The 27,919-nt window shown below is 44.1% G+C and overlaps 1 protein-coding gene across 9 annotated transcripts in view; it reads left to right on the top strand.

The window, feature by feature from the left end:
* WDR25 (WD repeat domain 25) overlaps positions 1-27,919 on the top strand; it is a 142,525-nt gene that overhangs the window by 97,813 nt on the left and 16,793 nt on the right. For all 9 annotated transcript variants that reach the window (XM_026012577.2, XM_026012579.2, XM_072762313.1 and 6 more), the window contains one exon: positions 1,195-1,325. In XM_026012577.2, coding sequence (XP_025868362.1) covers positions 1,195-1,325 — 131 coding nt within the window. The remainder of the gene's footprint in view (positions 1-1,194; positions 1,326-27,919) is intronic.

The following is a 27,919-nucleotide window of genomic DNA, read 5'->3' on the forward strand; positions in this document are numbered from 1 at the left end:
CACCAGCTTCTTGTGTCCCTAACTGCCCACTGCTTTGCCGTAAAGGAGTTTCTGTGAGCCAGGGGCAGTCAGGGTTGTTTCTCTTAGGCTATGTGTGCCCTTGCTGACATATCTGAGGGATGCCACCTTCAAGCTCCTGGTGTATTGCAGAGCAGGTACCGTGCCCAAAATGTGCAGAATGTCCCCTTGGAGACCTGTTCAGAGGCAGCAGTCAGATTTCTGGTGGTGAGAATGGCTTCCAAGACCTGTCTGGTTTCTGATAGATTTTCAGTGGTGGTGAATTGAACGCATGAAGACTACAGCCAGTGCTCTGGGATATAAGGTGGCACCACATAGAGGGAAGGAGGTATTGGCTTTGGAACCCAATGGACTTGAGTTCAGGGTCAGATTTCCATTCCCTACATGGCCTGAGTTCAACCTATTAATATAGCTTACCTCTGAAAGATCACAGTGACAAAAGAGACTTTTCCCACACTGTGTCTATATACACACACACATTTGCACAGTGCACATGAGTGTGTGACAGCAGTTTCAGGGCAGTATGTAAGTATGTAAAGGATAGGGACTGTCTTGAGTCCTGCAGAACCAGTGAGACCCAGTTGGCCATATCACCTATCCATGCTGACTTCAGGCCCTCGTGGTATCATGTTCTCATTTTTTGCCCAGTGTATCATATCACCCCTACCTGTTACACCCTGGAGCAAACCATTCATAGGTTTGTTGTAAGGTTATGATTGTAAGATGACTGATCCTAAAAAGGCCACTTTGGAGCATCCTGCTTTTTCTTTTGTAGACTCCTAAGTAAGTAAATCTCTATATTACCCGTGCAGCTTTGGTAATGTACTTAATTTCCCTGAGCCTTGGCTTCTTCCAGTTGTGGAGCAGGTGTAGGGCATTGTGTGGCTAAGATGAGTTGATGCGTGGTGTTTACAGAACACAAGAAAGGTGGTGTTCATGGGTCCAGCCATTAGCTTAGCCCTAGGGGAGTTCAGCTAATCAAGGGCAGGGCTGGCCAGAACATGAGGCAGAAGTTGCTGCTGCCTCTGTTGTGCTTCCAGAAAGTTTCAAGGCCCCCTCAGGCCCAGATGGGCTGTGTCTGTCCATAGCTCTACACCAGATGGCATCTGAGTTTTAAGGTATTTATTTTGTGATCCGAGTATTTTTTAACTCCTTATTCTCTGTTTTGTGTTGCAGGAACCCAGCTCTTCAGCGGTCAGAGTGACTTTAGAATCACCACCTTGAAATTTCATCCGAAAGACCACAGCCTTTTTGTGTGTGGAGGCTTCCACCCTGAAGTCAAAGCTTGGGATATAAGGACCGGCAAGGTGATGCCCGTCTTCCTCCTGTGGCCTCTCCACAGGAGAGTTTGCTGCGGAGGTGTGAATGCCTGGGGGCGGGCCAGCATCTAGGTGCGGGACCCTGGAGATGGGGTAATTACCACTTCATGTTTCATCAGTGCTCAACGTAATATGTAGATGTTTTTAAAGAACATTCTTGATTGGTTAGGATATTGAAACATCAGAGGTGTGATTCTGTGTAGCATGTTATTGAAAACATTTATTGAGCATCTACTGTGTGCAAATATTTCCAGATGGTATAAAATGAATTGGCTTTTGGGTTACTCAAGGGAATAATGTGTGGATGCAGATAATTGGTGTGGAGCAGCACTGTTTGTGTGTGTGCATGCCTGTGTGCATATATGCATATGTATATATGCACCCATGTGTGTGCACATGTGTATATGTGTGCTGTGTGTCTGCTTGCATGTGTGTTGTGTGCATGTGTGTGTCGGGGGGTAGGTCGCCATTCAGGTGAGTACTTTCATCTTAGTGTATAAGGCTCCTTAGAGACCATGTTCCTTCTGGGGCTAAAAGTCTGGTCATGATGATCCCACAAAGAAGTGGTTTCCATCCCCACCCCTGTTTGCCAAGCTGCTGCTTCTTTTGCCTTCACCCACTTGATAAATGGCAGCTCCACCCATCTAGGTGTGTGGGCGAGAACCATCAGAATTGTCCCTGTCTCTGCTCTTTTTCTCATCCCCACGTCTAAACCATGAGCAAATCCTGTGGTAGCTCTGGTTTAAGTTGCCCTTGACTCTCGCTGGGATAATTTAGTAGTTTCCATCGTGGTCTCTCTCTTTCCCCACTCCTCACAGTTTGTTCTTAGCACAGCAGCCAGAGTGATCTATCATAGTGTAAGTCGGATGTGCCTCTCCTCTGGTCAGAACCTCTGGGTTCTGATTTCACTCATAGTAAAGGCCAGTGTCCCCCCCAGTGGCCCACGAGGCCCACATGATCTTCCCTTACCCCCTTCTCACCATCTCCAGCCCCACTGGTGTCTTTGCCTTTCCTAAAACACACCCACACATTCCTGCCTCAGGGCCTTTGCCCTGCTACACCTTCCACCTGGAATGTTCTTTTCCTAATTTCTCTGTAGAGGTTCCCTCCCTGTCTCCTACAGGGTTCTGTTCAAATACTACCTTTCCAGTGAGGCCTTCTCTGACTTCCCTGACCACCTTGATGGTCACTCCCTCACTGTTCTCCCTACCATTTATCACCACCTGGCATACTGTGGATTTTAAACATTTGTGTATTTGCCTCTCTGCCTTCACGTGAATGTAAGCTCTGCCAGGGGAGGGATTTTTGTCTGTTTTGTTTGCTGTTGACTTCCAGCTCCTAGAATAGTGCCTGGCATACAGTTAGGATATTGAAGGCACTCAGCAAGCAAGCCATCGTTGAGTGAGAGAATGAAGGAGGAAGGCAGTTATGCAGAATGTGTATGTATGGAAGGTAGGAGTTTGAAGTGTGTGTGAGGACCAGTGACTGACTTGACCTGGTAGGGCATGGACTCTGGGCAAGTGTTCTGGCCTTGGACAGAGAGGCCCCCTGGCATGCGAGTCTCACTTGGGGTTAGCAGTGAGAAGAGAAGCCAGGGCTGAGGATGGGTTCATGGAGGAGTAATGAGGAAGAGCCATGGCCTGACTGCCTTTGGGGGTGCTCCATGACTTTAGGATGACTTGTTTTCAAAATCTGAGAAGCACCGCCCCCGTCTGAAGGTGGCATCCAGCCACTTGAGTCCTGTAGGGTAGTTAAGAATAAAACCCATGTTAAGTTTAACTTTGAAAGAAGAGGGTACAGACTATCAGAGTGTCTTCCTGGATTTGTGATTTAGGGGATTCAGGGAGCTCTAAAGTCCCACCATGAAGAACTCCAGCCTGCCGCAGTATCAAAAGGTGGTACCTTAAAGGCTTCCCTCCAGGACTGCCTTCTGCCCCACCTTGGATCTCCCAGATGTGAAAGTTGAACTGGCCACTGCAAGAAGGCACCGGCTTTGGAATGGGCTGTTGGCGTTTTAAGAACATAACATAAGACCAGCTTCTTTAAAGAAAATGTAAAGTTTTGTCTATAGGTATCTTGCGTAAAGTACTTCACACGTGGGAAAACTAAAGCACAGTAAAAGGTACTCTTTTAAAATAAATCTCAAAAAAAAAAAATCTCACATTTTTCTTTTATGAAGAAACTTCTTTTTACAAAAATATTCAGAAAAGAGAGAAAAGTTACCCATAAAGAAGTGGACACAGTGGAATTAAAAAAAAAAAAAAAAGAATCACTGAAACACTTATATTTGGGCTGCGTGTGTTGGAAAGTCTTAGTCATGCTGTTTGAAGAGGGACCTTCGATTACCCAGCCCCTGCTGACGGCCACGTCCCTTAAAGGTGTGCTTACTGTTTTTAGCCTCAAAGACCAAATACGTAAGAGATTACTCACCAAGGACGCCATCTGATTTGAGTTTGTTAAAAATATTGGATTTTCTCCTAGGGCAGTCACCATCTGACAAGCTCTGAAAATGCTGGGGGAGAAGCAATTAGAAGCAGATGTTGCTGTGACTGGTATTGGCATGTTTGCGAGTCTCTCCCAAGCTAATAATGCGGATACAGGGATTTGTGCAATGTTTGTTTTTACTTCCTCTTTACCGACAACCCGACTGCCTTTCCTCCCGGTCTGGGTCATGGGGCCAGTTCCATTTGCATCAGTGGGCTCAGAGACAGCTCTCCCCTGCTTCAGTTATGTTTCCTCTGACAGGTGCTGCCTGAGTGTCTCAAATGGGTGCAGCCAGTGGACCAGAGAGGGAAGGCACAGGGTCCCTGCCCTCCTGGCTCCCACCTGAAGTGGCTCCCTTTTGAGCCTGCCAGGCCATCGCGGATGCATGGCGCTGTCCCTGGTGCTGAACTCTCCCACCCTCTCCTGTGTGGATGAAAGTCTGGGGCTGGGCAGCTTAGCTTTTTTGGACTACCCTCAGGAACAGTGGTGAAAACTGCAGGTGGGGGGATCCCTGGGTGGCTCAGCGATTTAGCGCCTGCCTTCTGCCCAGGGCGTGATTCTAGAGACCCGGGATCGAATCCCACATCAGACTCCCTGCATGGAGCCTGCTTCTCCCTCTGCCTGTGTCTCTGCCCCCCCCCCTTCTCTCTTTCTCTCTCTGTGTCACTCATAAATAAATAAATAAATAAATAAATAAATAAATAAATAAATAAAATCTTAAAAAAAAAAACTGCAGGTGGAGGCAGGAGGGACACAGACCTTAGCTTAAAAAGCAGCTTCCCCGTTAAATACAGTGGGAGGGACTGTTTTATTGTGAAAGTAATATGTGATCACATAACAAATGGGAAGATAGAGGGAAGTAAAGGGAAGGGGTAGTAGAGACAGCCACAGGTAGATATTAGTAGCGTTGTAGTGCTTTTCTTTCTTCCTTCCTTCCTTCCTTCCTTCCTTCCTTCCTTCCTTCCTTCCTTCCTCCTTTCCTTTCCTTTCCTTTCCTTTCCTTTCCTTTCCTTTTTTTCTTTCTTTCTTCTCTTTTTCTTTTTTCTTTTTTCTTTCTTTTCTTTTCTTTTCTTTTCTTTTCTTTTCTTTTCTTTTCTTTTCTTTCTCTGTGTGTGTAAGTGCATTTATTTTTTTAAACATTGCTTGATCATATTTTTATACGCAGTTTTATATTTTACTTTTCACATAACACGGTAATGTAAGGGTTTTCCTTGTTATCACACACTCTTGCAGAATTTTTAGTACATCCCTTTGATGCAGAGTGCTTAGCTGACTTGCTTCTTGCTTTATCCCTGGTGCTCAGAGCAGAGTCTGACATAAACCAGCACTTCATAAATATGGATCAAATAAGTTGTTTTCAAACGGCTTAACTTATTAAACTATTTCCCTATGTTAGTATCTCTTTTTTTCCCTTTTTCTTTCTCTCTCTCTCTCTCTCTCTCCATTTAAAATGAGTATATGTAAAAAAAAAATAAAAAAAATAAAATGAGTAGATGTGAAAGTGGAGATGAGGGTCAACAAGCTATAGCTCAGGGCTAAATCCGGCTTGCCTTCTGCTTTTGTAAAGTTTTATTGGAAAACAGCCACATGCACTCATTCGTGTATCATCTGGAGCTGCTTTCACATGACAGTGGCAGAGCTGAGTAGTTGCAACACAGACCACATGGGCTGCAGAACCTGGCTGGGCCCTGCTGTGGCTATGTCTGGCTGTGACATCTGTCATTCTATTGATTCTCGAGACTCATCTTCCTGATCTGGCTGATGGGTGGGTGCCCCTCTGCCTCACTCTGTTAGGGGCATCCTTGCAGAAACTTTGTGCTCAGAGAATTTCTTTTCCAGGGAACAGTCTTCAGTCAAAGTATATGAGCATTTTCTGTCGTTGTTATAATCTCCAAACAGACCATCCAGGTCTACTTTATTATATGTTCCATTATAAGACATACATCTTTGCATCTGGTGCTATTTTTGAGGTTTATTTCCTTAAACATGGGTCCCAGAACTCAAATCAGTGGATCAAAGTGAATCAGCATTTTGAAGGCATGGGTAGGTTTCCAAGGATAGAGCTGAGGCATGCTGTGCTGGGATAGTGAGCCCACCCCTGGAGCACCACTGCAGGGCCAGATAACCTCTTGCCACAGTCTGAGAAAACGGAGTCTGAAGAGTAGTTGGAACAGAGAACTTTTAAGCTACTTTCCAGTCATAGAATTTTATGACCCTTAAGCTGAGCCAAATGATAAATGCTGGAATTCTGGACTTCTCGGGGCCAGCCCAATTCATTAGAGCAAATGGGCTGTTTGGCTTCTCTCTCTTCTTTTCTTGGCTGATCTCTCTCTGCCTCCGGTTTGATGATTGGAGCACATCTCTCATTGCTGCAAAGTGCCTTGACTTCATTTCCAGCAGGTCAGCAGGATGTGTTCCGTGTGAGTCAGCTGAGCATGCATGCTCAAGCTGGTGTAATACCACCAGCAGGATCTCTGACCTCTTCCTCCCAACAGTGTGCTTGAACACGGGTGTGGCTTGGAGTCCAGGATGCCTGTGGTTTGGTCTTCATGTCACTGTAGGGTCCCTCTCTCCATAAGCCCTTCCCAGCTTCCAGTGCTGCTGACCTGAGCTACGGGAGACCTGGGCTCATGGCCTCCTTGTCCCACCCACACAGATGGATGATTGTAGGCAAACCCCCTAGACTACAGTCTCTCTCAGCCATGGTTTCCCTGTTGGTATAATCAAGGGGCAGGACAAGGCCGTCCATAAAGCATGGCTTTGCACACTACCTGTGTGCCGGAGAGCACCTGGGGCTCTTGTTAGGATGCAGATTCTGTGTCAGCAGGTGTGCAGTGAGGATGACGTCTTAGTCTGTCGGAGCTATTAGAACAAAATACCATAGACTGAGGAGCTTAAACAACAGACATTTATTTTGCAGTTTTGGAGGCTGGGAGCCCAATATCAGGGTGCCAGCATGGTCGGGTTCTGGTGAGGACTCTCCTCCTGGCTTGCAGAGGGCTCCTTTCTTGCTGGGTCCTCACATAATGGAGGGAAAGAGCTACAATCTCTCCATCCCCCTAGAAGGATGCAGTGCCATTATGGGGGACACACTCTCCTGACCTCATCTAAACCTTAACACTTTCCAGAGGCCTTTCCTCCAGATACTATCACATTGAAGATTAGAGCTCAACATACAGATTTGGGGGGGACACATTCAGTCCATTGCACATGAGATCTTGGATTTTTAATAAGCTCCTAGGAGATGCAGAGGCAAATGGTCTATGGACCACACTTTGAGAAGCCAGGGCTGTGAGCTCCCTTGGCTTTCATCCTTGATTGACCTCCCCCCACTGTCTGTGACCTATTTCAGTGATAACTCCTTGCCTTCTTACTTGACTGTGAGTTCCTTCCGCTGACAGGTGTTTAGAGCTGCCTCTGAGGGGCTGAGTTGAGTCATGCCTGTGCCCCAGCATCTCTCACAGGGCCTGGACCAGACAGGTGCTCAAGGAGTAACCTGAGTTAGCTGTTCCTCTGATCATGACAGAGCCCTGAAGCAGCACCTCCTGCCCCTGGCTTGGGGGCACTGGCTGCCCTGGGCTCTGAACAGATGGAATGGCCCTCCAACAAATGGGATATAAGGGCTAGCTGCAGTTCAGCTACAACTGGTCACTTGGGAAATGAGGACAGAAGCTTGGGTGATCCTGCGTTATGTGAGGTGTATTGTTACGGTTCTGACAGCACAGTAGTTGGTGGGCTCTGAGCTCTTGTGCTCTTGGTGTTTGATAGCTGGCCTCACTTCTCTCCAGCCCCACAGGTCCTTGGCTATGAGTGTAATGTGATCGGGGGGGGGGGGTGGTTGTAGAGCCACAGACATGTAATGCATGGTCCCAGCTCTCCAGGGCCTACTGGCACTGTGGGAAATGCTCAGGGTATTTGCTTTGTAGTTACTGTAGCGTTCACTTTAAGAGGACTACGTAGTTTGAACCAAGTTAACATAGGTATTCACCCTTGTGTCACGAATTGAACTTTTTTTTTTTTTAAGATTTTATTTATTTATCCATGAGAGACAGAGAGAGAAAGGCAGAGACACAGGCAGAGGGAGAAGTAGGCTCCTCGCAGGGAGCCCGATGTGGGGCTTGATCCCAGAACTGGGGATCACGCCCTGAGTCAAAGGCAGATGCTCACATGCTGAGCCACCTAGGTGTCCCATGAATCAAACTTATAAGAAGAACTGTAAGGGCTTAAAAATCATAATGCACATTTAGCAGATCACTCTTTTTGCAAGATTAAAGTATGGAACCCCAACCTCAGCAAATTACCTCTCAGTTGAGCAGGATCCAGCACTGGAAATTAGAGCCACTTTGGCAAATCTAGGACATGTGTCTCCTGACTTGGGATCTTGGCTTCTGCCCTGGTTCCTCTTCCCTTCTGTGGGCAGAGCTGGGGCTCTAGTTGGCTCCCAAGAAGGAGAGTTGCAGATGCATTCAGACCTGTTTGGGCCTCCAGAACACTGACCCTTCACCCATTCTGGGATAAATTCTCACAATAACGTGTCTCTGATAGGCCAGCTCACTTTTGCTCCAGTGTTGGTTTCACATGAATCATCAATATTTCATGCTTGTTCTACATCTTTTTCTTTCTTTTTTTAAGCTTGTAAAGAGCCATCTTGACTTCCAGAAATTGTGTTAGTTTCTTGACTTCTTTCTGGAGCTTTGTCTCAGCCCTTCTGCCAGTGTGTGTCCTGACACGCAGATGATAGTGGGGGAGGCTGCTGCCTCTCCCTCCTGACTTCTTGGACACTCGCCTCTTATCACAGCCTCTTATCACAGCCTCTCCCTCGTGTGTGTAGCTTCCCAGCAGAATGGAAACTCCCTGAGGACAGCGATTTTGCCCCATTTGCTGCTCTGTTCCCAGCACCTAGCAAAGTGCTGAGCATATTGTAGGCCCTGGGTGGGAGGGTGGTGGGGCTATCACGTGAATGACTAATAGCCCTGATCAAGACCAAGTTTTAAAAATCCCGTGTAGCAAGCCCACCCAGGAAGTAGAAGCTGAGCCACCATTCATTAATTTGCTAATTTGACGCTCCTTCCCCTGAGTGGGAATGCTTTGAGCCAGCATAGCAGCCAGTGGCTGTGGACCTGGGCTGATGCAGTGGCCAGAAGCACCCCAAGAGCACTGCTGGCTCAGCACCCACCCTGTCCAGAGGTGGCCAAAGCATGAGGTTCCCTAGTTCTCCAGGTGATTCTAAGGTTTGGTCAGAGCTGTGAACCACGGCCCTGGGGGCCACAGCTTGGGGGCTCTGGTGAGCTTCCCAAATGGTGTTTTGTAGGATTTCTGCCCTGAAATGTACACTCCGTGATGGCAGCTGTTTTAGAGACTCAGTGCCATTAGTTTGCGTGGTGTTGCAGGCAGGTTGCTTATTTGCCCTAATGAGGTTTTGATTACTTTCTATTTGTCTCTTTCGTCAGCTTTATATTAAAGACTTTTTATTTGAACTCCTTGTATTTTCTATAGTTCTGAGTTTTGCCTCAAACCAAACTTTGTCTGCAGATGAGACTAGGAGGCTAGCAGAGACAAGAGATGGGGAAGGGCCTTGGAGAGCCTGGTGCAGAGAGCCATGTGGCCACTCTACTCCTTTTGACTTTGGCTGGTTCCTGTCCTTTCTGGACTGCTGGTGCCCTCCCTGTTTGTTGAGTGGGGGTGGGGCTGGGGTGCTCTCTGGCAGCTAGCTGCCAGCAGTTGGTACTGATCCTTCCCACCTGCTGGTCCCTGTACTGAGCACTCTCTGTGTATCACAGCTCATCCAGGGCACAGTGGTCCAAGGCAGCTGTCACCCCATTCCACTGGCAGGGCACCCAAGCTCATAAAGGTTCAGTCCAACATTCAGCTAGCACACAGCCCACTGATAGTGGGGATAAGACCTTAACCAGGTGGCTTGACTCCCACACCCTTGCAGGGCTCTCTGTTCACAGTATGAATGAAACTTGAGTCGTGTGTGTAAATAAAGCTCTTTGTCAGTGAGTGCTGTGTGCTCCGTTCATATGTTCACTCAGTGCTGCTGCTTGCAGCTCTGTGCCTGGGGTCAGGGCTGTCGTGGGCCCTGTTGCCTCAGACCTGAAAACAGAGTCCCAGCATGTTTGTGAGTGCAGCTTTTCTGCCCCCACCGTATAGGCGAGGAAGCTGTTCGAGGAGGGATAGCTCTTGGCACAGGGGCTGGCAGCCACTGTGGGGCGTGGATCTGAACCCAGGGCTTTTTCTAAATCCTTCCTCCCCCTAATTGTACATTTCATTTATTGATGTCATAAAAATGGTATATGAGCCCCCAGCAGATACCAGGCATGTGGTGTGACAAAATCCAGTTAGTCCTTGCCCTCTAGGAGCAACCAGTCTAGAAGAAGAAACCCCCACTGAGGATGTCCGTTTCTTCAATGTGTGATGGATCCATCTGCCTTACTTGCTGCCTTTGTAGGCAGCTGCTGGGTATGTGTGTGTGTGTGTGTGTGTGTGTGTGTGTGTGTGTGTCCCTGTGTGTCCCCCAGGTTCTCCAAAATCTTAGGTAGAGCTAGGGGAATGGTTCCCAGAATCCAGAATCTCAGATACCTGTTACCCAGCCTGCCCACTCTGCTGCCCTTTCTTGGGCTGCCAGTCAGACTCCTCCCTAAAACCTGACATGTGAGTTGCTGACTAGAACACATTGTGTGACAACAACTGGTGAACCACGGTACTCAGGATGGATGACCTGAGACACCCCTTTGATGATTTCTGCTCTTAAAAATGCGATAGGGTATATCAGAAAATTTAAAGCAGATTCTGGACCTATAATGATGATGTGAATATAATATTTATATAATTCTAACTTATGAGTCCTTAATAATACATTTTGCTGCTAAAATAATCTGTGTTACACTGAATACCTCTTCTTGAGATTTTTGAAATCTTCATATTTTTATTGAAATTGACTCATAATTTTTCTGACTTGAAAACCTATTTTAGTTTGCTGTAACTAATGGCGTCCAAAAAAATCATGGGTTTGATGCCCTCACTATTTTTGTCTTAATATAATTTAAATACTTTTTTTTTTTTTCGGTAATAGCTTCATTGAGATGTAGCTCACATACCATACAACTCGCTCATTTAAAGTATATAATTCATTAGTTTTTAGTATATTCATGGAGTTCTACAAACATCACCCACAGTCATTTTAGAGTGCTTCTGTCACCTCAGAAAGAAACCCTGTGCCCTTTAGAAGTCACCTCTCACCCCATGTCCCTTTCCCCTCCTGCATCTCCCAGCCCTGGGCAACCACTGGTCTTGCTGTCTCTGTGGACTTGAACATTTTGTGTAAATTGAATCCTACAACGTGTGATCTTTGGTGGCTGGCTTTTTTGGTTTAGCATCATGTTTTCAAGGGTCCTCCACATTGTCAAAGAAGCTGGAATTCCATCCCTTGTTCATAGTTGAGTGCTATTCCATCGTATGCATCAGCACATTGCATTTACACATTCACAAGATGGTGGACATTTGTATTGTTGCCGTGCTTGGGCTATTACGAATGTTGTTATGGATGTTCATTTGCAAGTTTTTGTGTGTGGACATATGTTTTTGTTTCTGTTGGATCCTGCCTAGACTAAGATTACCAGGTCATGGAGTAGCTCTAGTGGTGACCTGAGAATCTGCAGACTGTTACCAAAGTGGTTGCACCTTTATTATTGTTCAGGTTCTGTCTTTTATTATTAGATTCTGTCTCCTATTTCATTCCTGATATTGGCATTTGTTTTTTCTTTTAAATTTTTTTTAAATTTTTATTTATTTATGATAGTCACAGAGAGAGAGAGAGAGAGGCAGAGACACAGGCAGAGGGAAAAGCAGGCTCCATGCACCGGGAGCCCGACATGGGATTCGATCCTGGGTCTCCAGGATCACGCCCTGGGTCAAAGGCAGGCGCTAAACCGCTGCGCCACCCAGGAATCCCTTTTCTTTTTTTCTTAATCAGTGTGACTAGAGATTTATTGATCATTTCAATAAAACATTGATTTTCTGCACTGTTTTTCTACTTTCAATGTCATTAATTTCTGCTCTTATTTTCTCCTTGATTTGGGTTTAATATTCTCTCTCCCTGGTTTTGTAAGGTGGCAAATTAGGTGATTGATATGAAGTTTTTTAAAAAAATATAATAAGCATTTTAATGCTACTCATTTCACTCTAAGCATGCGTCCTGCAAATGTCGATAACGCTGTATTTAATTTCTGTTTGATTCAAAATATTTTCCAATTTTATTTTTATTTCCTCTGTGACCTGTGGGGTATTTAGAAATATATTGTTTAATTCCTAAATGTGTATAGAGATTTTCCAGATATCTTTTTGGTATTAATTTCTGGTGTAATTATGTTCTGGTCAGAAAACATACCTGGCATGAATTTGGTCCTTTTACATTTGTTAAGATTTATTTTATGGCCCAGGATAAGGCGTGTTTTGTTGGATGTTCTATGTGCTTCTGGGAAGAGTGTGTATTTTGCTGTTATTAGGTGGAGAGTTCTATAAATGACAGTGTGCTCGTGTTAGTTCATGGTGTTGTTCAGTTAGTTCTGTCCTTGCTGATTTTTTTGTCTCTTTGTTGTTTCAATTATTGAGAGAGGAGTGCTGAGGTCCCCAACTGTATTGTGGATTTGTGGATTTCTCTTTTTGGTTTTTTTTTTTTTTTTTCTGTTTGTATTTTGAAGCTGCCACCAGGGCTCCACTGGAGGCCTATTCTCAGGTCAAAGCTGTTAGAGAAAATGAGAAAGAGGCGGAAAATAGCCGCTTACCTCCGACCTGGCCACTTCATGTCCTTCCCTCTCTTCTAGCCTCTGTGCTTGTGTTTACCTTGACAGCCTTTAGGGATTTACTTTTTGTATTTTGCCTGGAGTTTTAGTTGTAATTAGTGGGGAAACAGACTGCAATGGGCTTACTCTCCAGCTTGACCGCTTGTGGATTTTGAACATACTTTTCTCTTGGCCATGAATTTCCTCTCTTTTACTGGCTAGATGTCACCCCTGTCCTGCAGTCTCCACCATATCTCCTCTGGGTGCTGATCCCAAACCCCACTGGACTGGATGCTCCCCGACCGGATGTGAGCCATTCGAGGGCTGGGGGACACAATGGTCTTGTCCATCTTAGCACCCTCAGACTTCCTGTGAGTTGGCATGGGGTCAGTGGCTCTAGCAGTATTTCTTGAAGAAATTACTGTGAATCTGCAATTTAACTCCACAGAGATTTTCATGACTTTAGGAAGGTTCGTGTAACCCAAATCCATGCCCCAACAGATAGATCCCCAGATACAGGGTGCTGTTGACAACTGTGCTGTTTTAATAAGCACATGGATCTTCCGTGTGCCCCGTCAGTGGACAGACTGTCCTGGCAGCCACAGCCTTGCCATACTACCCTGAAGGAAAACTGCCTGGTGCTTGTTAGCAGATCTGGCGCGAAGGCTGAGAAAGGAGGTAGAATGTGCTGAGAGGAAACTGCCATGCATCCTGTGATTAGGCTGTGCCGAGTGGTCCACTCATTATGTTGTGTTCAGAGAGGGAAGGCAGGGCAGACGTCTCTTCTCACCTTCCGTGTGCTCTTTCTACACCAAGCAAATTTCTCAGGTTTTAATTACAGTCTTTGACTTAAACATTTTCTTTAAAAGCGTCTGATTATCTGTCTCACCTCATTCATTTATTCATTGAACATTTGCTGAGCACCTGCCATGTGTAGGACATCTTCTTAATTTATAGGATTCAAAGAGGCTACGGGAAACACCTCATGCTCAGCTCTTGACACCTTGATCCACCCAGTTGCTAGACCAAGCCAGAAACCTTGATGGCAGCTCTAGGGTTACCCTCCTCCCACCACCTTGATACCCTGTGCCTTCTTTCCTTTTCTGGGGTCAACATGTGAAGTTGTGCAGGTTGTTCACTGAACACAGGCTCCTGGCTGAGGGGTGGCTGGGGCTGGAATCCAGCCCAAATTCTGCTGGCCAAGTCATGCCCTGGGTGTGGGGTGGTCTCTACCTGAAGGGGTATCTTTTTCTAATATGCACCAGGGTGCCACATGGGCCAGGGGTGGTTCTGTCCCTTCCCCTCTGCTGCTCAGCATGATTACTCCTTCTCTGTCCCTATAGCCTCACCCCAGAACTGCTCCTCACACTCTCTCGGGTCTTTTTTTTTTTTTTTTCCAGATTATATTTTTTATATGTATATTTTTTATTGGAATTTGATTTGCGAACATAAACTATAACACCCAGTGCTCATCCCGTCAAGTGCCCCCCTCAGTGCCTGTCACCCAGTCACCCCAACTCCACCTCCCCTTCTACTACCCCTTGTTCGTTTCCCAGAGTTAGGAGTCTCTCATATTCTGTCTCCCTCACTGATATTTCCCACTCATTTTCCTTCCTTTCCCATATAATCCTTTTCACTATTTCTTATATTCCCCATATGAATGAAACCATATGATTATCCTCTGATTGACTTACTTCACTCAGCATAGTGCCCTCCAGTTCCATCCATGTCGAAGCACATGGTGGGTATTTGTCATTTCTATTTTTAGAATATGTGCTGCCAAAGTAAGCACATATTCATCATTTCTAATGGCTGAGTAATACCCCATTGTATGTATATACCACATCTTCTTTATCCATTCATCTTTGGATGGACACCCGAGGCTTCTTCCACAATGTGGCTATAGTGGACATTGCTCCTCCTGAGGCCTTTAGTGCCACTCACTGCCCACCTTCTTCTGTCTTCCATCTTGCAGCAAGCATCATCTTCTGGCGTTTTACTTGGAGCTCTTCCTAAGCTTGCAGTGCCCACAGGGCAGGTCCACAGGTGGCTCTGCACACAGCCCGGCCTCTCTCAGCAGCCTCGGTCCCAGCATGGGGCCTGCCTCAAGTCCTCCCCGCAGCCATCAGCTCACAGGACTGGCGTGGGCATGGTGGCGGTGGAGAAAGACATCATCCCTTTCTGGACTGTATGACTCTTAAACCAGGAGTTGGTCTAACTGGTTTTTTTTTTTTTTTTTTTTTTGGTCTGACTCTTAATAAATAAAAAGCATAGGTAAATTATTTTCCAAAGAAGATGGCAGAGAGGAATCTGTGAAGGAGCAGCCCAAGATCTCTAAACCAGGAGTTGGTCTAACTGGTTTTTTTTTTTTTTTTGGTCTGACTCTTAATAAATAAAAAGCATAGGTAAATTATTTTCCAAAGAAGATGGCAGAGAGGAATCTGTGAAGGAGCAGCCCAAGATCTTGGGCCGAGAGCTGGGTCCTGGGCTGCAAGGTGGGGGAAAGGCCATAACAGCTGAGGGAGGGGCCGTGGGACCTGGAGACACACGTGTGCCTGTGCCTCGAGAGCGGCATGGGGCTTGTCCTCTAGACATTCATTCTGACTGCAAAAATGATGCATTCTTTGTAGGCTCCTTGGGAAGCAGAAAACTGTGACAGGGAGGATAACTCACTCCCTCCCAACCCGGCCACAACCACCACTGACAGCTGGTCTCCCTCCTTCCAGTGTTTTTATGTGCATATTTACATTTTTATGTAATTTTCTCCCAACTTAATATGATAGCATTAGCGTTTCCCATATTGTTGAAAAGTTTTTAGATGCTATAATTTTTAATAATTACCCAGTATACTATAATGTATTTAACCAGTCCTCCATAATTGGGTATTTATCATATTTCCAGTGTTCCCTTTATTACAGCACTAAGGCAAACATCTCTGTGTGTAAATCCCGAGATACAGAATTGAGGGGTAGGTGTGGTTTTAGGTCCTGGATACCACTGCCCACTCTCTTCTGGGAGGGATTACCTGTTCACCCTGACGAATGGGGTTGGTGCACCAGTTTGTTTTTAGGAGACGTGAGAATAGGCGTCCCCACCTCCATCCTGAGGCAGAGCTGGTGCAGGGGGTTGGTTGGTCTGGGGAGCAGGGGGTGCTGGACAAGGAGCTACTGCCTCATGAGGCAGAAGGAAGTGGAGCTGAGGGCCAGCACAGCAAGGCCTGCTTCTATCTGGGGCCCCTGTCTTGGCTGTGGACCTGGTCTCAGGGTACAGAGTGTGTTGTGCTCTAGTTTACCTTCCTTAGCCTTTGACATCAGCCAGTCACCCCGGCCTTAGGCCTCAGACGGGCAGTCAGCATAGATTGCAGCCTGATGAATATGGAATTCGGGATTTGGAGTCACGTGGGATAGAAAAATTGGAAAATCAACAGTTGGTGGAGAGATAGAGGTGTCCTGAGATGCCAGGGGAAGGGCCTAAGGTCACAGGAACTACCAGCACTGGGAGTGGAGCCCCCCTGGCAGGTACACGAGTGGTTCTGAGGGCCGGCCAGGAGGGGCTTCTTTCCAGACAGAGAGATTACTGGGCCTCCCATCTCAGAGAGCTGTCAGTATAGGACTCTCTGATGCACCCTCCCTGAGTGCAGCCATTTGGTTTGTGGGGCATGGGGACTTTGAACAGTAGTAGTTAAGCAGAGTGTGGTCCTGCTAACAACACAGGCAGGCAGCAGGATGCTTGTTCCTAGATGAGAGCCAAGAACGAGGAGTGGCCTGCCTGGAGTCCCCCTGGCTCTGGGCCCAGTGCTGTCACCCTCCCGCTGGTGCTGTCCCTGGTTGCACCCAGAGCATCCCTGGGACCCTGCTTCTGTCCCCTGGGAGGATGCCACAGTCCTATGCTTCCCCCTCGCCTCTTCTGTGTTCACTGAAGATCCTGATCAGATGAATCAGCTCCTGCTGCTGTCCAACTGTTTTCATGGGTGTGGGGACACAGGAGGAGCCCCGGGAGAGAGGGGGGAGTGCTCACTTACTCTCCTCTCCACCCTGCTATGCTTCTGTGTGCTTCCAGGTCTGCTTGCACCCAGGAGGAGACCCTGTCCTTCACCTCTTCCTCCTCTTCTGTCCAGGGAAGTAGGCCAGCTCATCTCTTCTGCTCCTTCTTCCGGAGGCCTGGTGGCATGAGATCCGCCCTGGCTTTGTAGGGTGAGAAGCTGCGGCAGGGGTGATGATCAGAGGGCAGTGCGCTGGGCATGGGGCATTCTCTAGAGCCCAGCTCAAGGCTAGTGTACTACGCAGTGGCCTTTGTTGGTTCCTGTGCCTCATCAGAGATGGATACCACCCTCCTGCCCTGCCCAGCACCTTGGAGAGTTGTTAGGACGGGGCAGGACTGTGTTTGGGGGTTAGGCACCTCTCGTCCAGAGTAGGCCTGAGCCTCTGTGTACTGCCCTTCCTTGCTTCTTGAGTGTTGGGGATGCCAGGGAAAGGTACTCATAGGCCATGCCTAGTACAGGGGCCCAGACTTTGCAGGGCTGGGCTGCCCTTGCGGGTGGCTGTATTGTTAGAACCCGATTTAATTCGTGGTTCCATTGTAAAGTGAGGAAAACCAATTTTTCACTTGAGAGGATCAGCAACGTGGATACATATGTAATTGTCTCTGCCTTTCTTCCTTTCCCTAGTGTTCTGTATCCATAATTTAAAATTTTACAGTCTCCAATGTGACGGCTTCTCTGTGGGTATGTTCAGATTCGTTTCAGATTCAGCAGGCACTAATTGAGCAGCTACTCTGTGCCTCTGGCTGGGCAGACTATGATGTGCAGTAGGGAGGGGCCAGGTTCCAGTGTGGGCTGCAGATTGGGAGTCATGCTGGCCCTGCCTCCACCCAGCCGAGGGATCCTGGGCAGGCCACTTGATTTCTCGGAGTCTAGGCGTCCTCATTAGTACAGTGGGACCGGTAATCCTAAACCACTGGTTGTGAGGATTCAGTGAAGTCACATGTAAAGCACTTAGTAAGATGCATGGCACACAGTAGGTGTTCATTTAGTGCCACTTGTCATCCTGGTATTCTCAGATAATGATCACCCCAGGGTTGTGCTCCTCCACGAAATCATGGAAATCAGCACTTGTGAGCTGTCTTCACTGTTACTGAAAGCTGAGTGGAGATGGTGCCTTTGGCCTAGTTGGGCAGCATGCCTGCCCGCAATGTCAAATGTCTGCACTTTTGGCTGAGGATGTTCTAGCCCAGTGTGAGAACATGGGTCCTCCAGGCTGATCAGAGACTCCGATATACACTCCCTTATGTCTTTGATTAATTTTTTAAAAGAGAAATGAATTAATTATTGCCTGGGAAGTATGAATGCTGAGAATGTGGGAGAAGAACTGAAATTGGGACCTTAGGAGATGCTGCAGTGGGAACCCTGGCCCTAGGGACCCCAGCAGCTATCTGAGGGTCTGTGATGCCCAGAAACCTGGTCAGAAACCCCCAAAGACAGAGGAGGGTGGCCGCTCAGGACCTGTCCAGGGGTGGTTGGTGGGGCTCCTGGAGAGTGAGAACATGGGTGGCTGCTTTTCTCTAGGGATCCCTTTCATGTCCCTCTCCCCCAAGGCCTGAGGCCCATGGCCCGTCCTCCTTGCAACCTGCTCAGCACTTTGGGCTGCATTGAGGGGTCACACCTAGGGAGACTGCCCTTGGGTATGTATTCTGCTTCTGCTTGGACCCAGAGAAGGTGCCTCAGGCAGGACCCTCAGGCAGTTCCTGGAGTTTCAGGGAGAGGTCCCCCTTGCTGTGCTGGCCTTCGTCCTTGCCCTCCCACGCAGCTCTGGACAGATGGTGCCATCCTCCTCTCTGAGTTGTCTGAGGGACAGTTTCACAGACTTTCCCTCCACTCCACTCCCCTCCCCCCGTCCCTTTGGGGAGAAGACCCAAGTGGCCCTTGTGAGTCCCCCATATTTGGTGCTCTCATTATCTGGGCCACAGTTTTCCCATTTGTCTGGAAAGGGCTATACTTTGTGATGTGGTTTGTATGAAGGACACCCATTTCCTACCCCAGCACTTTAGTGTAGCTGGAAAAGGCTTAGCTGAGGTCTCATGCTGTGTCAGCTCCCTCTCCTGGGGTTAGGGGGGCTAGAGGCCCCAACATAACTCACTGCTCCTTACTCGCTCACTCCCGCCAGTGTGCTTGAGCTGCTTGGTTTAGATTGATTTATCAGGGGATTCTTGAAATGCTTACTGAATACCTGCAGGGTGGCAAGTGGCCACAGGATGGAGGAGAATGAGGCTCATCCCTGCCCGGATCCTTGAGGTCACAGTGAAGGGGATGATACAGATAACTATTGAGGATTTAAGATGTAATGTGGTGAGAACTGCTGTGGAGGGGTAATGAAAGGCCCACAGAAGGAACTGATGAGTCTGCTTGACACTTTTGGGAGGCTTGGTTGGCTGAGGGTTTTAAAGGATGCATAGGAGTTTTCTAGACAGCAAAGTCAATGTAGGGCATTTTAGACATAAAGAATACACAAAGGCATAAAGATACAGAGGCATGAAAGGGCCCGACTTGTGAGGGAATGGTTAGGAGTCTGTGTGCACACAGTGTGTGTGTCTGGAGTGCACACAGTGTGTGTGTATGTGAGAGAGGGTGTGTGTGTATGTGTGTGTTTATAGGGGGCGGTTAGGAAAGAAGGTTAGCCTGACTATTAGTGTATGGCCTTCACCCTGGCTGTTTTTAAGTTGTAGCACAGACCCGCAAACCCCAAGGGAGGCTCTGGAGACAGCCATGCAGACCCAAAGAAGGCTTGGAGCCGAGGCTTGTCTTCTGGGAGCTTGAGCCCAGCTCATCAGTTACACCTAAATGTACAAGGGAAAGGTGTCCACCCTCAGCGTATGGTTATTAAAGCACGCCATCTTTAAACCTCATTAAGGCGTGTTAAATGCTAATGAATTTAGAGAGGGGCATCTTGGGGCCTCTGTTTCCTTGGAAACGTTTGAGAGCAGGTGCTTTATAATGAGCTGTACCTATTTTAAAAGTGAGCCATGAGGCCTGCTTTGATAGGCTGGTCTCAGATGCTGATGGGTAAGTGTGAACAAAGCCAGTGGAGGCCAGTGGAGACGCTTTGTGCTCTCTGAAATATCATTCTCTGGTGGTTTCTATAGAAACCACTGGCACCTAGGTAGGAGAATTGCCAAGCTCCAGAGTCTCATTACACAACACGTTGCCTCCAGCCTGGGCAACTCAGCCCCAGCCTCTGAAGACCACTGGGGTCCTGTTGGCAGGATGGGACAACATTCTGGACAAAACAGGACAGATGTGTATTGCTGTTGCTGTAATTCTACTTTAATAGTGTCTGCTCCATACCTACTGTTTGATTTCAGCAGGTCCCTACTCTGCTTACTTCAGGCATGGCTGACACTAAGAAAAGCTAGCACTAACAGAGCTCACTCCTCCCCACAGAATACTGTAAAGGGACCTTGAATTACTGGAAAATTTAAATATATATCAAAGTGGAGAGACTCTTGATGAATCTCCATGCAACCAGAACTCTGTCGCCACAATTATAAATTTACAGCCAAGCTTTTCTCTATAATCATACCCATTTTCCCAGCAGTCCCTCCCTCCAGCCCCCACTGCTGGATTATTTTGAAGCATATTCCAGAAACATGCTATTATTTCATTTGTACATACTTTTGTTTCCTTAAAAGGTAAGAGCTCTAAAAAAGTATTACTATAGCATTGTCACCTCAATAGTTTAGCAGTAATTCCTTAATATAGTCAGATATCCAATCCATGTTCAGATGTTCCTGATTGCCTCATAATTTTAAACATTTTCAAACAGTTGCTTTGTTTAAGTCAGTATCCAGACATTTGGTTGATAAATCTCTCAGGTCTTGTTTAATATTTGTTTCTTTTTCTGTTTTCCTTGTAACTTATTCATTGGGGAATAAGTTGGTTGGGTGTTCCTTTTCCTTATTGCATCCCCTTTAGTGTCATTTATCACATTCCTCAGTTCCCTGTATGTCTTATAAACTAGTGGTTACAGCTGCAGCAGTGCTTCCTACACTGTGGTGTGCATGCAAATCACTCAGGGTGCTTGCTGCTCTGCTTCTAATTCTGACTCACTGGGTCTGGAGTAGGGCCAGAGAAGATATTTTTCTTTTCCCTTTTCCTTTTCCTTTTCCTTTTCCTTTTCCTTTTCCTTTTCCTTTTCCTTTTCCTTTTCCTTTTCTTTCCTTTCCTTTCCTTTCCTTTCCTTTCCTTTCCTTTCCTTTCCTTTTCTTTTCTTTTCTTTCTTTCTTTTCTTTTCTTTCTTTTCTTTTTTCTTTTCCTTTTCTTTTCTTTTCTTTTCTTTTCTTTTCTTTTCTTTTCTTTTCTTTCTTTTCTCTCTTTTCTTTTCTTTTTCCTTCCTTCCTTCCTTCCTTCCTTCCTTCCTTCCTTGAGAGTGCACACACACATGAGTGGGGCGGGGGGTGTGTAGAGGGAGAGAGAAAAAGAGGAATCCTCATGCAGACTCCCTGGTGAGCACAGAGCCCACATGGGGCTAGATCCCAGACCCTGATGAGATCTGAGGCAGAATCAAGGGTTAGACACTTTATGGACTGAGCCACTCAGGCGCCCCTGTTTTGCTTTTTCTAAGTATCATTGTGAACTCGTAGATTTATAACATATTTGATATATTTCAATCAGTTGTGGCTATTATTCCAATACTCACATTGCCCTACATTTGTTGAGTGAACCTCTTTAAAGTAGGCTCCTGTCTTTTTTTTTTTTTTTTTTTTTTTTTTTTTAAATTTTTTCTCCCACTCTTGCCCCCTGGGTCTTGTGTCTTTTTTTTTTTTTTTCAAGTCAACTTTACTGAAGTATCACGTACATACAGTTTACTGCCATGTATTAGAGTGCACAATTCAATTAGTTTTGACAGATGGATACATCCATGGACCCACCAACAGTCAAGATATAGAATATTTCTATCACCCAAAAGTTCTCTCCTGTCCTTTGGCAGTAAATCCCTCCCTGTACTTCATCCCCGAGGCAACCACTGATGCACTTTCTGTCACTACAGAGCACTTTGCATTTTCTAAATGTTTATATAAATGGAATCATACAATATATACTCTTTTATATCTGGCTTCTTTCAGCTCACGTGTGTTTGGTGTCCATCCGTATTGTATGTATCAGGATTCCTTTTGATTGCCAAGTAGTATTCCCTTTATGGATATATCAACTTGTTTGTCCATTAACTGTTCGTGGATAATTTGAGTAGTTTCCAGTTTTGGTTTATTATAAAGGAAGCTGCTGTGAATATCTATGAGCAAGTCTTTGTGTGTATATATAAATATGTTCATTTCTCTTGGTAAATAACTGAGAGTGTAATTGCTAAGTGGTATGTTCTGTATATGTATAAATTTATAATAATCTGGCAAACTGTTTATTATTAGCAGTGTGGGAGAGTTTCGCTCGCACTTGTTAGCACTTAGCATTGTCAGTCTTTTCTATTGTGGCCACTAGAGTGTGTGTGCAGTGGTGTCTGGTTGTGGTTTTAATTTTACATTCCCGATTCATAGGTTTGAATATTGAATACTCTTTGAAGGAACTGTTTAAATCTTTGACCCATGTAAGATGATGTTGGTGATGATGATGATTATGATGAAAGAAAAGGAGAAGGAGAAGCAAAAGAAAACATAGTAGTAGTTCTAGGAGTTCTTTGTATATTCTGCAATTGTTTTCTCTCCTTCCATGGTTTCCTATGTTCTTTTTTTTTTTTTAATTTTTATTTATTTATGATAGTCACAGAGAGAGAGAGAGGCAGAGACACAGGCGGAGGGAGAAGCAGGCTCCATGCACTGGGAGCCTGATATGGGATTCGATCCCGGGTCTCCAGGATCCCGCCCTGGGCCAAAGGCAGGCGCCAAACCGCTGCGCCACCCAGGGATCCCGGTTTCCTATGTTCTAAGAGATTTTTGCCTACCCTGTTGCAAAAGTTTTCTCCTGCGTTTTCTTCTAAAAGTTTCACACTGCCAGGGCATCTGACTGACTTACTATATCTCAGGGTCTGAGTTTGAGCTCCAAGTTGAGAGTAGAGATTACTTAAAAAATAAATAAGTAAAATTGTTCATACTTTTGCTTGTACTTTTAGGTCTGTGATCCTTTTTGAGTTAATTGTTGTGAATGGTATGAGGTAAGGTTTCTTCCTGTATTTTTGTTGTGTGGAATACTTTGTTGTTTTAGCACCATTTGTTGAAAAGACATTCCAATTATATTGTTTTTGGACCTTTGGTTAATAATCAGCTGGTGATTATTATTATGGGTGTCTTTCCGGGTACTCAGTTCTGTCCATTGATTAGTATGTCTGTCTTTTTGCCAAGACCATATTCTCTTGGTTACCAGGTCTTTATAGCGGTGTTTGAATTTGGGTAGTACATGCCCTCCAACTTTTTGTTTTTCAAAATTGTTATGGTTGCAATACTGTTCTAGGTTCTTTATATTCCCATTTCAATTTTGCAATCACTTTGTCAATTGATACAAAAGAAAAAAAGCCTGTTGGTATTACTTTGATTAGGATTGTGTCTAATTTATAGACCAGTTGTGGAAGAATTTACATCTTAACACTGATCCATGAGTGTATCATCTCTTTCTGTTTAGGTCTTCTTTCATTTCCCTAAGTAGTGTTTTATAGTTTCCAGTTTTTGGATATTGGATGTATTGTATTAAATTTATTCCTCAGTATTTCATGGTTTTGGATACTATTGTGAATGGAGTTTTAGTTTAAATTTAATTTTCCAATTGTTTATTGCTAATATAAAGAAATACTATAAACTTTCTTAACTTATGTCCTGTGATTTTATTAAATTTATGTCTTAGTCCTATTAGCATTTTCATAGATTGTATTAGCATTTTCATAGATTGCTTAGGAATTTTCACATATACAATCACATTGTCTGTGAATAATACATCTTTACAGCTTCCTTTCCAGTGTGTATTCATTTATTTCTTTTTCTTGCTGTATTGCAATAACGAGCACCTCCAGTATAATGTTGAATAAAAGTGGTGAGAGTGAACGTCCTTGTCTTATTTCTGACCTTAAGGGGAAAACATTCAGCCTTTCACTGTTAAGAGTGATGTGAGATAGGGGTTTTGGATAAATATCCTAAGTCAGTTTAAGGGAGTTACCTTCTGTTCTTAGTTTCCTTAACGTTTATGTCATATATTTTTGTTGAACTTTGTCAAATGATTTTACCATATCTGTATTTTTTTCCTGTATTCAGTTAATGTGGTGAATTACATTGATTTTTAAAAGAAATGTTACAAGAACCATGCATTTCTGAGATAAACCCTTCTTGGTCATAATGTGTTATTTTTTTAATATATGGTTAATTCTGGTTGCTAATAATTTGTTAAGGATTTTATATTTTTTTCATGAGGATTATTGGCTTTATACTTTTTTCTTGTGTTGTCTTCGTCTTATTTTGATGTGAGATTAATATTGGCCTCAAAAAAAATGAGTGGAGAAATCTCTCCTCATGTACTTCCTGAATATTCGTGTAGGAAACATTCTTCTCTCCCTCTCTCCCCCTGCTCTCTCCCTCATGCTTGCTCTCTCTTTTATTTATTTATCTGAGAGAGAGCGCGTGCAAGTGAGGTGGGGAGGAGCAGAAGCACACTCCCTGCTAAGCAGGAAGCCTGACGCAGGGCTCAATCCCAGGACCTTGAGATCATGACCCAAGCCCAAAGCAGACACTTAACTGAGCTACCCAGGTGCCTCTATTTCATTACTTTTAATTATTATTTTAATTAATTAATTAATTGCCATTTTCATTTATTTGTTGTTAGTATTATTTATTTATTTTTCCCATTATCCTTCAGTCTTAAGAACTTACTTTAACACTTCTTGTAGGAAAAAACAAACAAACAAACAAAAAAAACCAAACACTTCTTGTAGGGCAGCCCGGGTGGCTCAGCGGTTTAGTGCCGCCTTTAGCCCAGGGCGTGATCCTGGGATCCCAGGATCGAGTCCCACATCGGGCTCCCTGCATGGAGCCTGCTTCTCCCTCTGCCTCTCTCTCTCTCTCTCTCTCTGTGTCTCTAATAAATAAATAAATAAAATCTTAAAAATAAAAACACTTCTTGTAGTATAGACTTCCTGGTAGTGAATTATCTCAGTTTTTGTTTATTAAAAAAAAAATCTTTATTTTGTCTTCATTTTTCCCATGTCAGCCCTTTGTGGGTGTATATATGACCTACATTAAATTGGGTGTATATAACCTATATTAAACTGCATATTTGAAGTATACAGCTTAATAAGGTTTTTTCTTTTTTTTTTTTTGCTTAATAAGTTTTGATGTACATATACGTCCATGGAACCATCACCACAGTCAAATTAAGTAATATACCCATCATCCTCAAACGTTTTTGTGGTCCTTTGTAATTTCTTCTCCTGCTCCTCCATGGCTTATTGTCTTTAGGCAACCACTAATCTATTTTGTCGTTATAAATTAGTTTCCATTTTCTAGAATTTTTGATGTAAATATAGTTATATGGTATGTACTCCTTTTTATGTGGCTTTTCCCCCCCATTCAACATAACTGTTTGAAGATTTTTCCATGTTATTTTGTGTACAAATAATAGTTTATTCTGTTATATTGATAAGTACGATTCCACAGTAAGGATATACTACAGTTTATTTACTATTGATGGACGTTGAGTTGTTTCCAGCTTTTGGTCATTACAAATAAAGTTACTATGAACATTCATGTTCAAGTTTTCTAGTGGACACGTGTTTTCATTTCTTTGGGTGTTACAAACTACATTGTGCCTCTCCCCTATTGGTATGTTGTAGCCTTAACCCCTAATGTGACTGTAGAGGGCCTTTAAAGAGGTAATTCAGGCTAAATGAGGTCATAAAGGTGAGGCCCTAATCTAATACGACCAGTGTCTTTAAAAGAAGAGGAAGTGACCCCAGAGCTTTCTCTGCACAGAGAAAAGGCCACATTGGGACATAACAAGAAGTTGGAGTCTTCAAGCTAGGGAGAGAGACCTTAGTAGAGATCAGGCTTGCTGGCACCTTGATCTTAGACTCCCAGCCTCCAGGGTTGTGAGATACTAAATGTCTGTTGTTTAAGCCCTCCAGCCTGGGGTACTTTTTTATAGCAGCTTGAGCTAAGACATTGGATAAATACCTAGAATTTAGAATATCTAGGTCATATGCTTGTGTGTGTCTAACTTTTAAAGAAGTTTTCAGTTTTCCAAATGGTTGCACTATTTTATACTCCCACAGTGTGTGAGGGTCCCATTGCTCTGCATCATAGCCAACACTTGCTATGATCGGCCTTTTAAATTTTAGCCATTCTGAAATGAGTGTAGTGGCATCTCACTGTGGTTTTAATTTGCATTTCCCGAATGACTAATGATGTTGTGCATCTTTCATGAGCTTCTTTGCCATCTGTATGTATATTTTTTTGATGAATGTCTGTTCAAATTTCTTGTCCATTTAAAAAAATCAGACTGTTTTTGTGTTACTGAGTTTTGAGATATATATATATGATGTTTATCACATGTATGATTTGCAAATACTTCCTCCCAGTGTGTGGGTTGTATTTTCATTCTCATAACATATTTTTGGAAGAGCAGATTTTAAAATTTTGATAAAGTTTAATTTCCCAATGTTTTTCTTTTCTGATCATGCTGTTAGTGTTATATCTAAGCAAACTTTGCCTAACCTAAGTCCACAAAGATTTGCTTCTATGTTTATTTTCAGAAACTGTGTAGTTTTGGGCTTTATATTAATCTGTGGTCCATCTCATATTTTTGTACCTGGTGCAAGGTAATGGATGGAAATTCATGGTTTTTCATGTGGATAGTCAGTATTCCTGCAACATTTGTTGAAAATAATGCCCACGCCTTTGTAACTATGGAAGATTACTTGACTGAATATGTGTAGGTCTATTTTTGTAATATCGCTTCTCTCCCATTGCTTTCTTTGTCTGTCTTTACACAAACACCCCATTGTTTTCTTGTAATCTTTCTTATATTTTCATCTACTGGGTCTTGAAATCAGGTACTTTCAGTCTTCCAGTTTTTTTCTTTTTCAAAATTGTTTTGACTATTCTAGGTTCTTTGCATTTATATTTCAGTTTTATAATTACTTTGTCAATTTTCTACCCAAAAAGGCCTGCTTGAACTTTGAACAATATTGTATGTAATCTACCAATCAATTTTGGAGGAGAATTGAATTCTTAACAGTTTTGAAGCTTCTAATCCATGTGCGTAATATACTTCCCCATTTATTTAAATCTGGTTTATGGTACCTGGGTGGCTCAGTAGGTTAAACGTCTGACTCTTGATTTTGGCTCAGGTTGATCTCAGGGTCCTGGGATTGAGCCCTGCATCAGGCTCCGTGCTTGACAGGGTGTCTACTTCTTGGCCTCTCTCTCCCTGTGTCCCTACCCACTCCACCCCCACCCCCGATAACTTTGACGAAAGGAAAAGATTCCTTGAAAGACACAAACTACCAAAGTCACTCAAAGAGAAACAGAACACTGGAATAACCCTATATTTCCCATGCGCATGCTCTCTCTCTAAAATAAATAAATAAATCTTTAAAAAAATAAATCTTGTTTAATTTCTCTCACCAGTGTCTTATAGTTTTTTTCTGTCTTATAGTTTTCACCATATATCTCTTTCACATTGTTGTGAGGTTTATCCCTACGTATTTATATTTTTACCCTATTGTAAGTAGTATTTTACGATTTCAATTTCTGATTGTCTTTTGTCGGTATATAGAAATACACCATATTTGTATATTCATCTTGAATTCCATAACTCTAAGTCATTTATTAGTTCTACTTGCTTTTTTGTAGGTACTGTTGTATTTTCTGCAAAGATGATCATGTCCTCTGTGAATAAAAGCAGCTTTAAATTATTTTTTTTCCAATCTTGGATGCCGTTTCTTCCTCCCTCCCACCGTGCCTTCTTTCCCTTTCTTCCGGTTTATTGCATTGGCTTAAATCTCTAGACTCATGTTGAAATGAAGGGCAAGAGTGTTCATCCTTGCCTTGTTCTCAGTATTAGAGGGGAAGTATTCATTCTTTTTCACAGGTACATATGTTAGCTGTGTGTTATTGTAGATACCTCTATGAATTTGAGGACATTCCCTTTTATTCCTAGTTTGTTGAGAGTTGTTATCATGAATGAATGTTGGATTTTGTCAGTTGTTTTTCCAACATCTTTTGAAGGATAACATGTTTTTCCTGTTTACTCACTTAATATGGTGGATTTTGTCAGATTTTTCAGATATTAAAACAACCTTGCATTCTTGGAATAAACTCCACTAAATAATA

Source organism: Vulpes vulpes, chromosome 6 (assembly GCF_048418805.1).
Source record: "Vulpes vulpes isolate BD-2025 chromosome 6, VulVul3, whole genome shotgun sequence".
NCBI classification, from domain to species: Eukaryota; Metazoa; Chordata; class Mammalia; order Carnivora; family Canidae; genus Vulpes; species Vulpes vulpes.